The sequence below is a fragment of the Pristis pectinata genome, chromosome 9, assembly GCF_009764475.1.
Source record: "Pristis pectinata isolate sPriPec2 chromosome 9, sPriPec2.1.pri, whole genome shotgun sequence".
Taxonomy (NCBI): Eukaryota; Metazoa; Chordata; class Chondrichthyes; order Rhinopristiformes; family Pristidae; genus Pristis; species Pristis pectinata.
In genome coordinates this window covers 72,674,914-72,692,156 of record NC_067413.1, presented here as the reverse complement: position 1 = coordinate 72,692,156, position 17,243 = coordinate 72,674,914, and the positions used below count along the sequence as shown (strand labels likewise).

Sequence of the window (17,243 nt, the reverse complement as noted above, 5' to 3'; positions counted from 1 at the left end):
TGCGGTTTTACAGAAGATGTTCCAAACTCGCCGATCTCTGATAAACGCCTCCAGAGATCCGCGTCTATTAATGAGCGTCATCGAGTCGATGTCACGTTGAATTTCAGCTGATGCATCCGAGTGGCAGCAGGGAGAGGGTGCTGGGGACACGCTTCTAGTTGTCAGATCTTACAGCAAGGATCACTTGCCCTTCACACCTCAGAGTGCCTCCATCCAAAGTTCAGAATGTGAGGCTTCTCCCCGCACGATTTAGTGTTATACGCCAGCTCTCCCCTTCGTCTCTTCAATCATCTGGGTAAGAATTGCCAGTCGAACATAGTTTTGCTTAATTGCCCTTGGGCTAGTAATATTTTTGTGCTCTCAACCTTCTTGTCCTCTTAAGCTTGTCTGAATGTAGAATGTTGCTTCTTTTTCTATTCTTTTATTCTAACTGCCCTTCATCCTTTGTTAGTTTGTTTCTACTGATTTTTTTTACAGACGCGACTATGGGCACCTCAGTGGTAATTACAAGGGAAGACATGGGTTCTAAGTGCATGTTACACTCCTCTGAAGAATGTAGCCCGGCCGTCTTCCAAAACAGCACTTTCCCAAACATTTCTTACTTTTGGGAAAACAACACTGACTTCCTTGACTTTCACGGAAACGGCTCTCTGGGCACCCTAATCCCATTCATCATCACCGCTGTCTACTCGGTGGTTTTTGTAGTGGGTTTAGTGGGCAACTGTCTGGTTATGTACATGATCATCAGGTAAGGGGCTTCCCTTCGTTTGTTCTATTTTGTTTTGCTCTGGTTCTGAAGTAAGTTGTTGAAGTTAGATTCGGGAAGACCAATAGTACAAAACATAAAGAGCTAACGGGAAATCTAAATAACTGCTAAGTGTTGGTAAAATAGTGCTAACAAAGCAATTCGGTGGAAAAACCTCGATGTAAGATGTAACTTCTGTGAGGTTAGATATAAATGGCTCGTAACAGCGTGTAGATCAAAGGGCACGGTTGCCACAGGATTTTGCGGTATAATTACTGTATTATTTAGCAAAAAATAGCTAAATCTTGAAAATGGCTCCACGAGGTTTCATGTCTTTTACCCAATGATTAAGGTCTACGTCAAAATAATGCACTTTTGATATAATCACACCAACAATTGTGTACCACCAATAATATTGAAAGCCGTAAATCTCAATTCAATTTTCCAATGAAATAGTTCGTTTTAGAATTGCATTGTCTTCAGATGGGCAAAGACGGTATTTATTCTGGATTGACGGTTTAATCCAAATATCTTCACACAATAGGCATTTCTTTTTCTTGTGTGCATTTACAAAACAAAGGCATTCATGCATTAGTTACAGGCTGATACTGAAACTGCTCTAACGATATCATTATTTTTGTATGGGGAGAGATGGAGGTGAATTAAAGAGAAGCACCGCACTTTCTAGAAAGCTTAAATATTGAAGCTGAAAATGTTAGAAGGACTCAGGAGGTTAGGCAGCATCTGAAGAAATCGCATCGATTTGTAATACTGACATGAGCTGTATTTCTCCAGCAGTGGTGCTTAACATTCAATGCCAAAGGCAATTTTTGTTTTAATTGCAGATGTTCTAATTTGCATCTAGAATTGGCAAGTGAAGCAAATTTATTTTATGTCTGAGCTTATAAAATTGTGGCAAGCAAGTGCTGATATAAAGGAGTACACAGTGTTGCATGGAATCACAGACCTGTTCACTGCAGTGAAGACTAACTTCTCCATTATGTAGAAACATAGTTATCAATTCTTTAAAACGCATTGCCCCTCACCGTACCAACAATCCAAATTCGAAGTGAAGTTAATCAACCGTTAACTTTCACTCCAAATTAACGTGGTCGAGGGAATTTCAACTAGTGTCAGTTTTATTCTTGTCCGAAAAATGGGAGATTGGCAGCGACATATAAAGATGGGAAGGGACACCGTGGTCACCCATATGCAGAGACAAGGCTGCCTGTTGCAATTTCTGGGCGGTACTGTAACTGGGCGATGAATATACCTGCCCGTTTCAAGTGAGAGGTTGCTCAGATATGCAAATTTTCTAGTGTAAATGATTATGCTACCCCCATTGGTACTCAAAAGAATGGCTCATTTTAACTTTATAAATGCATTGCAACCCATGCTCACCGCACGTCCACGCACACATTCTTGCCCCATCCCCTATTTCCGTACCCCAGGTGTCTTCACACAGTACAAAGGGACTTATTTCCCACAACTGGCAAGCTCCAATGGCGTGGCTCGCGTTGCCTGATCCTTTATGGGTCCATTCAAGTAAGTTCCGAAGCTGATATTATTTTTGGCTAACTCTCAACGGGCAGAATGGTCTCTGTATTGACTTAGCGGCCCCAAAAGTGTTTAGAGTGAAGCCAGTCTACAGGATTCATTCCCGGAGTTTCACTACGTTCGTTTTATTTAAGCATTATATCCATACTATACGAACTATTTACTAGAGCAGAATTCTCTTTGTCTTGAGGGTGTGTGCTGTGAGCGGAACTACCCGTTTGTTTTCAATAATTATGGGATATATTTTTAGCTTGTGATATTTTTAATGTTGATGATTAATTGCATTGACGGTATTGCCATCTGGCGTCTTTTATTTGCTTCCTGTAACACGTCCCATATACATTGTATCAATCACACCTCGTTAGTTGGTTCCGAGTAAAATAGATGCACGAAGGGATGATAACGGGGAATATTTGCATCAGTAGCAGAGAAAGCAGCTAGAATGAAGCCAGAGTTAATTACAGAAAACAGCCAATCATGCAAACTTACTGATAAAAGTGCAGGGACAAACAATTGTATTGTTGAATTCCTTTTGAAAACATCTGTCTGTGTTTTTATCTTAGTTTTGGAAATTCCTGAAGTTCAAATAAGATTCTGTAAAATTGAAAACATGATAAATATACCCTTCACAAAATTAAATAAACATAATGATAAGGTTGCCTTTGAATACATGCATCATTGTCGTCACTTGAAGCATAGAACTATGACTGTATGGGGAAACTGCAGTGGGAGAGTGTGCAGTGGTAGTAATTTATCAAGGTACTTCAATAGCCTTTTATTCAGCTGGAAAAAAATGACTCTCTTCAGTTCTAAAGAAAAGCTTGATGGGGAAATGTCAAATTCATTCCAATGAAGGTCAGGGTCTTGACTGCTGATGCATGGCCACTAGCTGTTCCAGTACAGTTACAACATTAGCATCTAACCGTCAATTTGTCCTGCCCACAGCAAGCAGCACAAATCCAATCCATCTAACTAATGTTCAATCAATCTACTCTCAATCAGCAGTGATGGAAGGTATAATCAGCAATGCATATTCACCAAGAACCAGCTCACTGGTGCTAAGTTTGGATTTTGCCAGGACTGCCTTACTCCAGACTTCATCATAGGCTTGATCCAAGCATTGATCAAAGAGATGAATTCAGGAGGTGAGAGTGACTGTCCTTGATTTCAAGGCAGCATTTGAATGAGTATAACGTCAATGAGCTCTGGTAAAACCAAAGGTAATGGACATCAAGGGGATGGTCATTGGAGTTCAATCATCCCAGTCTCAGGATAAAATTGCAGGAATTTTTCAGCTCCATATCCCCGGTCCAACTATCATCAGTTGCTTCTATCATTTTCTGATGGTTGCACAATTCCAATCGCAATTCCTTCGAAAATAAAGCAGTAAATTCTTGGCTTGGGATGATATGTGGCAAATAATTTTCATGCCACAGAAGTGACAGGCAATGACCATTTCAAACAAGGGAGTGTTTAACTATTGCCAAGTCCTTCACGCTCAACATCCTGGGGGGTCACCGTTGACCAAAAGCTCACTGAACTAATTACATGAATACTGAGATGCCAAGAGCAGGTGCAAGGCTGCATATCCTCAAGATGGTGACTCATCTCCTAGTACCTCAAAAATCTTTTCACAATTGGCAAACCACGTAAGGGCTGTGATGTGTACTCTCCACCTGACTGGTGAGTACAGGTCCTACAACATCCAAGACAAGGCATCCAATCCATCCCTTTGCATAAACGTTCCTTCTGCTACCAGTGTATCATGACTGCAGCGTGTGCTACCTCCAAAATGCACTGCATTTATTCACCCATACCTCTCTGACAGCACCTCTCAAGTCTGTGGCCTTTACCACCAAAAAGGAGAAGAGCAGCAAGAGCATGAGAATGTTGTCTTCTATTGGTTCCCCTCCAAATCAGACACCGTCTTGACCTGCCAATATTTTGTTGTTTCCTTCATTATTGGGTCAGACATCCTGCAACTCACCACCTGATTGCATTGGGGAAGTGCCTCATCAGCAGGACTGCAATGGTTCAAGAACATGGCCCACGATCACTTTCTCAAGGGCGATCAGGGATGAGCAATAAATTCTAGCCAGGCATATGATGTCAGCATCTAGAAAAATTAATGTAGTAAGTTCAAGGGGCAGAAATTCATCCTTAATCATGTGCAAAACAGGTGATATAGTATGTGTGTTGCATTCTTTTCCCCAAATTAAATTACAACTGCCTGTGTGCTATCAGAATATTTTTATATTTTAACTCCTTAAATGCCTACTATTATTATTATCAATGCAATCATCATGTCTAAGAATGCCCCTAACCCTATTGTCCATCTTCCTGAAACCCTCTGATAATCTGTCTGACCCTCCATCTATTTAATCCCAACCTCCAATCTTCTTCTTGACCCACTTTACCCCATCCTCCAGCTGACTTTGTGTCTCCTTCCCCTTTCCACATTCTGTGGACCATGTATCTGTAAACACCATAGATACCAAAGGTGCATCAAGAAGCACAAACAGGACACTCTTATACATTTTTAGAGGACGGTGGTTGGAAAATGGGGCATCCAAATAATCATTGACCTTCACATTATTCTCAAGCACCTGTGCAAATCCCAGCATCTGAGCAATGAAGCAAAACCTTAACATAACCTCAACAAGTAATTATCCATATTTCTTCCTCAGGTCCATGGTCATCTAAGTACAGAGCAGTAATTCAAGGATCATTTATTTATAAATGATATTAACATAGCAGAATAAAACCATATTCTGACAAGATTATTTTTGTCAGTCTGCCCACTAATTAGAAAGACATTACAAGAATAAATTTCAGCACTGGGTACTATTATTATAGTTTATAAGATAACATGATATTCAAAATTATGATCACTAAATTTTATACCTTTTGGCATTGAATGCAAATTTAGTTTTTTAATAACTATGTGTAATTTTTTACAATGTCTGTCATCCACAGAACAAAGTATAATGCCTTCTTCTATCATCATATTGAAAGAACTAAGGGGTGAAATTCATCTAGCAGTAAATAAATGTGTGAATATCAAATTACATTGAAATGGCTGGAACCTGGGAAGCAAGTGCAACTTAGTAGTGGATATTCTCCTGTGTGTTTAGTGACAGCATCCACAGAAGTATCTCTATCCCAAAGGCTTTATTTTCATTCAAAATTAGATAAGAAGATTCAGGACTTACAAGTAATGTATAATTTAAAGGAATGAAGAATCATAGTATTCTAAGAGAAACATTTAAACATTTCAAATCTGTGAATCTAAAATGATGAATATCCTGTCAATAATTTTTCTTCCAAATAGCTTTGTTTTTCTCTCAGGCTTACTGAGATGCACTTTTGATGTTCGGGTCAGTGAATTAGTTTGTTGTCTAGTGAACAAATCATTCTGGTTTGTGAAAGACTGATGATCAGACCATAGGGAGTCCAACTGTATGGAGAACAGGCAGGAAAGTGGAATTGAGGCTAAGATCAGATCAGTCATGATTGTAGCAGACTCAAGGGAATGAATGGCCCATTCCCACTCCTACTCCTATTTCTTAGGTCTTTATGAACACCCTTCTGCAAGTGAATCAACAGATTAAGACTGTAGGGTTCTTATAAAATACCAGGCAATTCAACTTAATTTTGATTTTCTCTTTTTTTAAAATGTAATCTGCATGTTAATTTCCTTGTAGTTGAGCTAATTAAATTTCAAGAATTTTAATTAATGCCCATTTCCCTCCCACTTTTAGTTGACAAGATTAACATTATGAGCTCTTGAATACAAGGATAAAGAGTACTTTATTAATACAGTCTAAGGTAATATGATACACAAAACTCTGATCACCAAATTTTATGTCTTTTGGCATTGAATACAAATTCCATATAAGTCCTAACTACTCTGAGAGCTGCTAATGTGTGGTGAGGTCTCTGACACTCCTCCGTGAAGTGGGTTCCAACCAATTAAAGATCTTGGTCTTTATTTAAACTTAGAAATAGCCATTGATCACTCACAAGCCTAGAGTAAAACGTACCTTTTGGCATATGACTACCAGGTACTTCAACATTCTGCCTGGTTGTTCATCATGCTGTGCAAGAGAATACCACTTTAAATGATAAGATGCTGCAATGTGTTTCTGGAGAAAAAATGTCATAAGACTGTGTGGTGCTTGAGATTGTAAATAATTTCTCTTGTAAATTATCTATTTCAAATTCTCCCTTGCAAAAGCCTAAGTACATTTATGCCAATGGGTAAAGTATAGTAAATTGGTTGAAGCTAATAATCTTTTGTTGAAAAGATATTTTGTGGCCTTGGACCTTGAACCCTTCACAATGTGAGTTTCACATTACAGGAATGTCTGTTGAAAAATCATCTATTATTCCCTTCCTCCTTTCTTTCTAACCTCCAAAAAAATTGTTGTTGCCACGTCTCCTCTTTCAACTCTGTCATCACACATGCTTTGATCCTTTTGTTTTGCTCTCCATTGCATTCCAAACCCTTAGGTTGTCCTTGCTAAAATAACAAGTGACAATCCTTTGAACTGGGAACAAAGTTTGTTAACATTACATGACCTTCTTGACCCCTGTGACATTTGTCTCAATAATTTCTCTTTTATGACCAAGCTTCATTGCATGGTTCCACTTCTCGCCATTCTGGAGTGATCAGCATGTCTTCTTTAATGACTGCTCACGGCTGCACCTTTTCCCTTGCACACCTGCTGTCCTTTGTTGATACACATTATGACAATGTACCAGTTTACATATTTGTGCCAACAACATCCAAATCCACCTCTTTCCTACCCTACTTGATTCCTCAATTACAACTCTGCTGTGCAACTGCACAGATGATGTTATATTCCAGATGAGCAATAGTTTCCTACAAGTCAACACTGGCAAGCAGAAGTTACTCCTGAACCAATTAAACTTAAAATAGGTAATACGGCTTGCACCACTAAAAGAAGGATTTCAAATTCTTCACCATAAGAGATTTAGCTATTAAAATTCTCTCATCACATTTTTCAGTCTGAGATGGGCTACGCTGATTTAGCAAAATGGCTGATAAGAAGAACTTCATTATGCATAAGCTTATTTGTATTAACTATAGTGAATTGTATTTAATTAATCGTATCATCAGAACTGATTGCACCACAGTTGTTTTGCATGAGCTATGATTGGTCAGAGAAATGAATTAAGATTGTTTTATGTATTTCTTTTTAGACACACCAAGATGAAGACTGCTACCAATATCTACATTTTCAATCTTGCTGCAGCAGATGCTCTAACAACAAGCACAATGCCATTCCAGAGCGCTTACTATTTAATGGGGTCATGGCCATTTGGAGATGTGTTGTGTAAAATAGTAGCCTCCATTGATTATTACAACATGTTCACAAGCATCTTTACATTGACAATGATGAGTATTGATCGATATATAGCTGTATGTCATCCAGTGAAGGCATTAGATTTCCGCACTCCTTTAAATGCCAAAGTAGTAAATGTTTGCATCTGGCTCCTTGCCTCCATTATTGGTATACCCGCTATAATGCTGGGGGCCACAAAAATAGGAAATGGTGAGTACCAAAGCTGTAGTAAAAGCAATGTTCATTTGTACAAAGTATTAACAAAGTTCAATATTTATTGTAGCAAGTTTAATTTTTTCCTAATTAAAGTTCGTCCATATTTCTCTTGACCCTTTGATATGTCTTAATGAAATGTAAATTATTGATTGATTTTTGAAACAAATTAAAATCAAATGAAAGAATTTGTAGTTGTATAATGCCATTCACAATCTCAGACCATTCCAGAGTATTTTACAGGCAACAAAGTACTTTTGAAGTATTGTCCCAGTTGTGAGGCTGGAAAGAAGGGAGCCAATTTGCAGGTCCCACAAATGGCAACAGAATGAATAACTAGAGCATCTATTTTGATTAATGATAAACTTTAGCCTTATAAGTTTTTTTAGCTAGTGTTCAATGTAACTTTTGCATCCACTTGAAGAAACAAATAGGGCCTTGGCTTGACATTTTATCTGTAAGCTTTTGATAAGTGATGCTGATGATGCTGCAGCATTCTCCTAGAATGTGTACTGAGGATTCTAGAACGGGGTTTGAACCTGCAACTTCGTGGCATGGCAGTGGAACTTCTGACATTGATCTAAGTCTAACACTACTCAAAATTATCTAAGGAAATCACTATTACATAAAATTTATTACATAATCCCAGAGACTTGAGCAGAAAGATCTAGGCAAATGTTGAAGCAAAGTCCATCCCCAAGTGGATGTAAAAGACACAATAGTTTGATTTCAAAGAAGAGCAAAGGAGTAACACCCAGTGTCATCACCAAAATTTATTTCTCAATCAACATGGCAAAAACATAATTTTGTTATTATGTCATTGCTTTTTGTGGGAGTTTGGCTTTAACTGCATTGCAACAGTGACTGCACTTCAGATCTAGTTCATGCATTGGGATGATTCGTGATCATAAGAGGTCCTTTAAAAGTTTCTTTTAAACTGAGGATACAGGTGGTGTAGTGAATCAAGTAATTGAACTCTTATCTCTGGGCTGTGAATTGCAGTTGAACTCAGATCTAAGTGAGGAGATTTTTTTCTTAAATTGCTTCAGATGTGCCCTGAAGAACGATAAGTAGAGACATTCCCACTTACTATTGGACACAGTTTCATTAATCAGAGTTCCATCATATTATTTGTAGTTTTCTGTCGAGAGGCTAATGTTGCCTAGAAATTGGAACATGCAGTTTCATATATTTTTAGGTGCCAAGGGCATCAAATTAGATTATATCGGGAGTAGATTGTGCTCAAGATAGTTAATGGGTGAAATTCCACTGGGTACTTCTGTGCTTCAGCCATATTCATACACCTGACTTTCAACTAGTGTCAAGCATTATGAGATCACTCATCATATGTTTCTGTTTGCACTGAAATAAATTGGAGTTCAAAGCCTCACACTATAACCATCATGGAACTGTTGCAATAAAATGATGAGTACATTAAACTATTTTGTTGCTTCTCTCAGTAATTAAAGGGACATCTTGCTGACACAGGAGACTGATTGGACAGTTTCAGCTCTTACAGTCGACTGTTCAAGTGCCTTCCAAAATCCACAGTATGTGTTTATACCGACAGAAGATATTTCCTCTCGTGTCTAGCTGGTGAGAAGTTCATTCCATGGCAACCTCAGTAGTGACACTGCTGGTAGTACTCCATTACTGGAGGGATTGTTAGACCATGACAGACCACTCAGTGTGGTTTGGAAACCTCAGGGCAGGAGGTAAAAACATGGCCATTGGTGGTTGGAGTCACCACATCCAGCCTCAACCTCTCTGATGAATTATGTATTCACAGGCTTAGATTTTCCAGGGTCGTCATCAAGAAATACAAGGTATTCTGCAGGAAGACCTTCAACTATACTCTTCTGTCTTTAATGCTCTCTACTTGGAGGTCAAGGTCATATTGACTCTCAACTTGCTCACCAATAGGATCTTTCCAAGCATTCAAATCATTTCTATCATGTCTCCCAATTTGCAATTCACCACAGCATCAGAGAGGTCACCCACATACTGCATTTACAAAGAAATAATTTCATCTTCTGAGGAACAAATGACATCTCAGGCACTGGGATCTGTCAGAATAATTGGCTTCCCACTAGTGTGGTGTCAGCCATTGACAAACCTCGCATTTAGAGAGGCTCCTAAGACATACGTGAACATCTTTAGCTGAAAGAGATTCTACTTCTTTAATGTACAGCTTGTGTTGGATTGTGAGATGAATTTCCACATGGTGAATGCAATGTTTCTGGGAAACACACATGGCTCCTTTATTCTGAGGGAGACCAGACTGCGGAGCATTGCCAGTGGCTACCATCACCTAGAGAGATGGATCCTGGGGAAAAGGGCTTAGCTTTACTTCCCTGAGTGCTCATACCAGTGAACTCTTCAACTGCAGAGCTTTGTGCAGGTCTAACGTGAGCCATACATGTACCAGGACTGTTGTGGAAAACACCATTGACAATTGAAGATGAAGTTTTGTTGCTTGCATTAGTCAGAGGCACTGTGCAGTAAACACTAAGTGACTTCACCTTATGCTGCACAATCTTGCAAACTAATGATGGCAGCTGATGCCTGAGGAAGAACAGCAAAAAGACCCAGAACCTGAGAGTCATTTGGCAGAGCCAGAAGAACATCAGGAGAAGAGGACCAAGAGAAAGACAAAGACCACTGGGAAGTGGGGTGGAGGGGGGTGTCTCTGCTTAGCAGCCACAGCCTCATCTTCCAGCTGTGCAGAGGAGGGTAACATTCATATCACAGGCTCTAAGGGACTCCCTGATAGAGAACCACCTCCTCAGAAACCTACAAAATCGTAATCACCAATGGAAGCCAAGTGACCCTCTCCATCCTCCAATTATTCCTAAAAATCTAGTACAAAGATGCACAAGACTCCATCAAATCTTGTTTTGCACTCCATCTGAATAGATTATATGCCTCATAGAATGAATCCCTGCTCCAATTACCTAACCACTTTGTTACAATATTTCTGTATTTTCTGATTAGTGGCACCCAGATCTCATCATAAACAAAACAATTTCTTGTGAGGATCTCCACACTGAAGGAGCAGACACTGGCGTGCAGATCACCTCAATGTATCTTATGAGGACATGATATTTTCTTCCAAACTGCTCCATTATGTGGGGATTCTTATTGCTAGAGGAGAGAACTGCAGCCCCTACCTGCCAGGATCTTCTAGAGGTCCTGGACTGATGTCTGGAAACTCTGGAATGGTGCATAGAACCTCCCTCCTGGCCTGTCTCCTAGTGACCAAGATTTGCATGCCTTGAGTGAATGTGGGAGTTGGGCATCTTTTCTGTATCTTAAAACCACTCCTGGAAACTAAAAATTGTTTCTTTTTTCCTTTTTTGTTTTCCTCTCCTTATTTTACCTCTAACTTTTCCAAATTCTGGTAGAAGGTTATGGACCAGAAGCAATAACGTTGACTTTCCATCCGCAGATGCTGCTGACCCACTGAGCAGGTCCAGGGTTTTCTGTTTTATAACTGTTCCTTTTTATTCTATGTAGTCATTCATGATTGCTGGAGAAGGATGCAGAAATGGGGCAGGGGTGCAAGGCCAAGCTTGGATTTGAATGTAAGGATAAGATTTTAAATTTAAGAAGTATCTGGACTGGCTGCTAAGGGGCATAGAGCTGGTAGGTGAATGGGACATTGCAAACAGCAGATTTTTGCACAGTCTCAAGCTTCTGAAGAGATCAAGGTAACCAGAAGAAGTTTAAAATACTCATGTCCAGAGGTTGTAAAAGCATGGATGAAACTTTCAGAATGAAATAGGGTAATAAAGGGTGTAATTAGGTAACAGAGCTGGAAGCAGGTGATCCTGATGATGGAAAAGTTATCAATCTAGGATTAAGCAGTACATCAAGGATGTAGGCAGTCTGGCTTGGTTTCTACTGGTGGGCAGGGAGGAGGATGAAATCAATGGAAAGGAAAGAGAGAATCTCATTGGGTGAAACAGTAAGGTGCAGATCTCGTGGGGAAATGCTGACAGCAATAGCAGAACTTGAATATGCAGCAAAATGCCAGACTTGGAATGGGCAATCTGCCTGCTTAACCCACTCCACGTTAGACCTGGCACAGGAATGAGCCCATTCAAATGAAGAGGAATGGTATCAAGGGAGCAAGGTCTTGGAGAATTTACATTTATTAAGTAATTGAGTTTAGCTGAATCTTTTTAATTGTTTAAAAATGCTTTAGCTTTTGCTTTTTTAACAAATTTACTATATTTTACTTGTTTAACTGATGCTTAATACAGGAAGTCCCAGGCTTACGAACGATTTCCGTTTTTGAGTCTGTTCGTAATTGAATTTGTATGTAAGTCGGAACAGTTACGTACAGTTTACATCTAGCATCAATTAGTCAAATGTTTGTCTTAGTATACAGTATATATTTTACCTATAACATCATAAATATAATAATGCAGTAGTAATAATAATAATTCTTTTTTTATTCCGTGTGGAATGCAGCGAGTTAAGGTTCAGTGGGTCGTGGGTGATGTTAACTGAACGCGGAGCAGTTATTAGCATTTCTTTACTTTATCAAATAAGTTTATGAGAAAGCGGATGGATGGCGGTGTCTGTGTCAGGTAGACCACCGCACTATCAGGGGACGCAAGAGGCCTCAATGTGCGAATAACTCTCAGCCCGGAGTTACACTCGCTGCCAAACCTGAATATTGTGTTTACTGTTTGTCAATTTCACAGCCCATTCAACGCTACCTAAATTCCGTACATTAAAGAAACTGTCACAATAAAACTGCACATCAATGAAACTGACCGACCAGCTGTGCACTTCCAGCATTTTATCTCTGAATCAGATGCGGAATGAGGATTCACTTCTCCCATCTTTCGTCGTCACAATTAAGAAGATGCATGAATATTAAATAAGAAGACGAGTTATGAACACTATTGATCCACACAACCAGTGTGGGTCATTACTCGGGGCCTGATGGAAGCATCAGATCGGATGGGTTCTCTTTACCGTGAACCTTCTCAAGCGCAGATGAGAAACCAATTCCAGTTTTAAAGGAGACACAAGAATGCTGCTTGACCCGTTGAGTTCCCCCGGCAGTTTGTGTTTTATTTGCTCCAATTTTAAAGGAACCCCTCCCGGCATTGTATGGAGCAGATAACCAACATACACCATATCCATGTTGTCCCTGAACTAAAAGGAGGTGATAGTGGTGATGAGAAGGAGCACGGTTGTTTTATGAAGTAATGCTTCACAGTCTATCGGTGTCTAGTCTCCGTGACAACCCTTCCCACCCACTCCCACATTTATCCATCGTTAACTTTAAGATTGTTTAATCTGTATATATTTTAGTATAAATATATAAAAAACTATTGTTTGCCGTCAAAATGAGAATTTTTTTTAGATAAAGTCTCTTCGAAGAGATTATCGGCTTTATAAATTAACTGGATCCAGGTTCACCACCTCTGTTCTAAGACATGGTTGGATGTTCAGAAAGCATCTGACTCAAATCATTGTACAAGCGAATCGATTCTTCTACAATGTTTTACAAATGAATGTTAAAATTCTTCATAATCAGATGCGAATATGAACAACCATTGTATTAAACCATACATGTAAATATTTACAGTTCGTCCCGTTCATCCCGTACTAACAAACCGCCCGTTCGTTAGTACGAACCATTGTGTGTAACTCAATTTTTTAAAATAATAGGCTTTACAGAGGTCGGTTCGTAAGTACGGGTATTCGTAACCCAGGGACTTCCTGTAGTTCTTAATTTTTTTGGATTATTTTGGAAGACATTTAGAAAAATGCATAATTTTTGACAGGATTGGTAGCTGGCTAAGTGAATGGGTGTGGTTTAGTTGTGTGTCAAAGTTTTCTCAAGCTGAGGGGAGGGTATTTTCTGCTAAGTGGCAGTATATGCATGCACAAAGACCCATCGTTGTTCAGCTGTTGAGGTTTTGTGCATATATGCTGTCACTTAGCAGAAGAGTGAAGTAGGATGGCACATGAATACAAGCTGACAATATTGGATTCACAAAAAAAACTAAGTTCTGAGTTGTCACATAAATTAGTGGTGAGCGTGGGTACCAGACAAGGTGTGAGACAAATCAACAGTTGTGGAAGGATCAAGAAAGGTGGTGTAGGGAGAGATGCATGTCCCCAGTATACTGTATATATATTGAATCTAACTTGTGTTTTTAGATCATGTCGTTGATGTGGGTGAGAAATAGAACTGTCTATTGGGACTGTTTGCTCAGTAGTAAATTGAATGAATATCTTTGAATATTGGATGTCAAAAATTTCTCCTTGTCTTTTTTAAGCACATTATTGCAATTGAAATTAAAATCTGGAGTCGGATAATTGTACGACAATCTGTTATAAGTACTTTCTTCAGATCAGATGAGTAGATATTTTGCTACAGCTTGTGTGCTTTCATCCTCATAAAATTGTGCAACAGTGAACATCCTTCCCTCCCATGATGTTCGGCACTCCCTTTAGATTGAGTTAAGTTTTTAAAACTGATTTTCCTTGAAATTAAAATATACAGTATTAATAATTTGTGGTTTAATTTCAACCCATAGAAAGGTGTGTGTAATTAACACCTATAATTGAGTTAAGCATTATTTTATTTATCTGTGATTATCTTGGTCATGGATTGTTAATGCTAATTAATACATAGCTCTTGTTTTGTTGGATATGATTTAAGAAACTGTGCTTTGCTATATTGCTGTAAGAACAATTAAGGAATACGTTTAAAAAAATTGATTTCTCTTTAAGGTTTGAACACCAGTTGTGTTTTTTGGGGAATGCAAGTATATGCATCCTACTTTATAATGTTTCAAAAATTACTAAAGAATACCTTTTCCTCTATTTTGCTAATTTTAATGTAAGTGTAAATTATAGATACAAAGTGAAAAGCTATACTTTATACTTTCACCCACGTTGGTGAAGGGAGGGAAGCATACTCCTAGTTCGCCTGCTGGTGGGATAGGAAAATAAAGATTGAATTAATTACTTGGATAGGTAAACAGGAAAAGAATTACTATTTTTACTCTTGTAAAAATATGAATCTTACGATTCACACCTGAAGAGAAAAGAGTGAGAACATAAACAGATACATTTGGATACCTTTGATTTTTAGTCACTGCCTTTTATGGATAAGTAAATTCTAATCTTTCCTTGGTAACTAGAGCTGAAACATGAGAACTTGAAATTTAAGTCATTAATAAACCATAAACAGATAGCTTGACTTATGTCATTTGCAATTTCTCAATAAATGTCATTTAATCTATATGAAGTAATGAAACTGTGAGAAAGAAACCAGAATCATTGCTATCATTTGTCTTTATATAAAATCTGATATAACATTTCAGAAGATAATTTTCCAAATGTGTCCATTATACATCTGTTCTCCAAAATTACATCAAAACTGCACTTGAGTGAATACTTTGCATTCCAATTAACCTCTGTTGAAACCAGTGAAACTTGTTACCAAAAGCTAAAGGCTGAGCAGTACTATTGTATTAATTATAAACAATTACCAAAAGCGTGACTTGTGAAGCTACAGCTCTGCTTGAATTCCCATTAAACACACACTAGTTCAACATTTGTTTTTAATCGGCTTCTCTTAAAATTTCCAGCAAGATTTAACAAGGCTGTTGAAGTGAATATATTGTTCTCTTGCTGGATATGTATCAATTTCCCATCAATGTCCCATTTAAAAAAAATTAGAACAAGATTAATTGGGCCGTTAATTAAATGCACATTGCATTTAGTGCAGTTTGATTTACTGATTTACTGCTGTGTTTATCTGAGTGAAGAAATCTGAACCCTTCCCCCACTCCCACTGCAAATGGTTAGATATAATAATTAGAAGTAGTAGTTTTGTATTCATCAAAAATAGATTTAATCATAACCATTGCCTTTTGTTTTTCTTATTTAACAGATACCATTGAATGTGCATTGCAGTTCCCACATCCTTACAATTACTGGGACACAGTACTGAAAATCTGTGTGTTCATCTTTGCCTTTGTCATACCAATTCTCATCATCTCTGTATGCTACAGTTTGATGATTTTGCGTCTGAAGAGTGTGAGACTGCTGTCTGGTTCCAGAGACAAAGATAGAAACTTACGACGAATCACACGGATGGTCCTCGTTGTTGTTGCGGTTTTTATCATCTGTTGGACTCCTATTCACATTTTTGTGTTAGTTGAAGTTGTGGTAAAGGTGCCAAATACCTCAGCAGTATCTGCCGGCTATTATTTCTCAGTTGCTCTTGGATACACCAACAGCAGCCTTAACCCCATTCTCTATGCTTTTCTGGATGAAAATTTTAAAAGATGCTTCAGAGATTTTTGTTGTTCGTCAGGGATGAAGCTGGAGTTGCAGACGAGCAGCAGAGTCAGGACTGCTGCACCGAATGCCGCAGTATTTCATGATAACATAAGGAACTCCAACCAGGAGGTATGACTAGGAGTGGAAATGTCATCTTTCTCGCAAGAAGTGAGAGATGACTTCCAAAGTGTAGCACTGACTCAAGTTACTTCTGCAGTTTAGTTCTTGATGTGGAGAGTAAGTTTCTTCTTGTGAGAGAATTTAGAATTAGAGGTCACTGCTTAAAAATGAGGGTTCATCCATTAAAGACAGATGAGGGGATTTTTTTTTCCCTGAGAGTCTTTGGAACTCTTCCTCAAAAGTTGGTGGAAGTAGAGTCTATGAAAAATTTTAAGGCAGAGGTAGATGGATTCCACTGAAGGTTGATTGGAATACAGAGTTGAGATTATAATCAGATCAATCATGATCTTATTAAATGGTAGAGTAGGTATGAGGACCTTTCCAGAGCTCATAACTAAGAGATTAAAGCCTCAGTTTGTACAGGAAACTGAGTTTTATTTTGATATTCTTATCCTCAGCACAAAATTGCTTATGATTGCCATTTCACTATCTAAGCTGTACAATTTGCATTTATTCTAAAACAGTACTGCATTTACCATTTCCATTTCGTGGGAAATGGAGCATCAAATTAGTTTGGCAGGCATATCACAGTAACTGCAGCAATGGATATATTTGGAATCTTTGTTTGTGTGATTCCAATGTTTTCTTTCAAGGGCTGCCTTGCTATATATTAGCAAAAAGCAAATGAAATTCTTGTGATGGGGTGAATCTTGTTAGGCCAGGTCTATTGCTACCAATTTCTGTCCATGGTCTCCTCACACCTACTTGTTTGCTGCATTTGAGGGGCCTACTCTATTGGTCCAAAGCATTGCAGACTCCAGTGACATGGTCTTTGCTCTCCCAAGGGCTTCAATTGTGCAATGAGGATGCTTTGCTCCCAAAATGTCCTTGACAGGGCTGAAAGTAACTTCATTTTG

General features: G+C 38.6%; 1 protein-coding gene across 1 annotated transcript; it reads left to right on the top strand.

The window, feature by feature from the left end:
• Positions 1-668: 668 nt before the first annotated feature.
• LOC127574234 (delta-type opioid receptor-like) lies at positions 669-16,428 on the top strand. The gene is given in 4 exon segments (XM_052023056.1): positions 669-748; positions 7,529-7,881; positions 13,585-13,590; positions 15,815-16,428. Coding segments are annotated over 4 exon segments (990 nt in total). The 5' UTR covers positions 669-731.
• Positions 16,429-17,243: the final 815 nt, after the last annotated feature.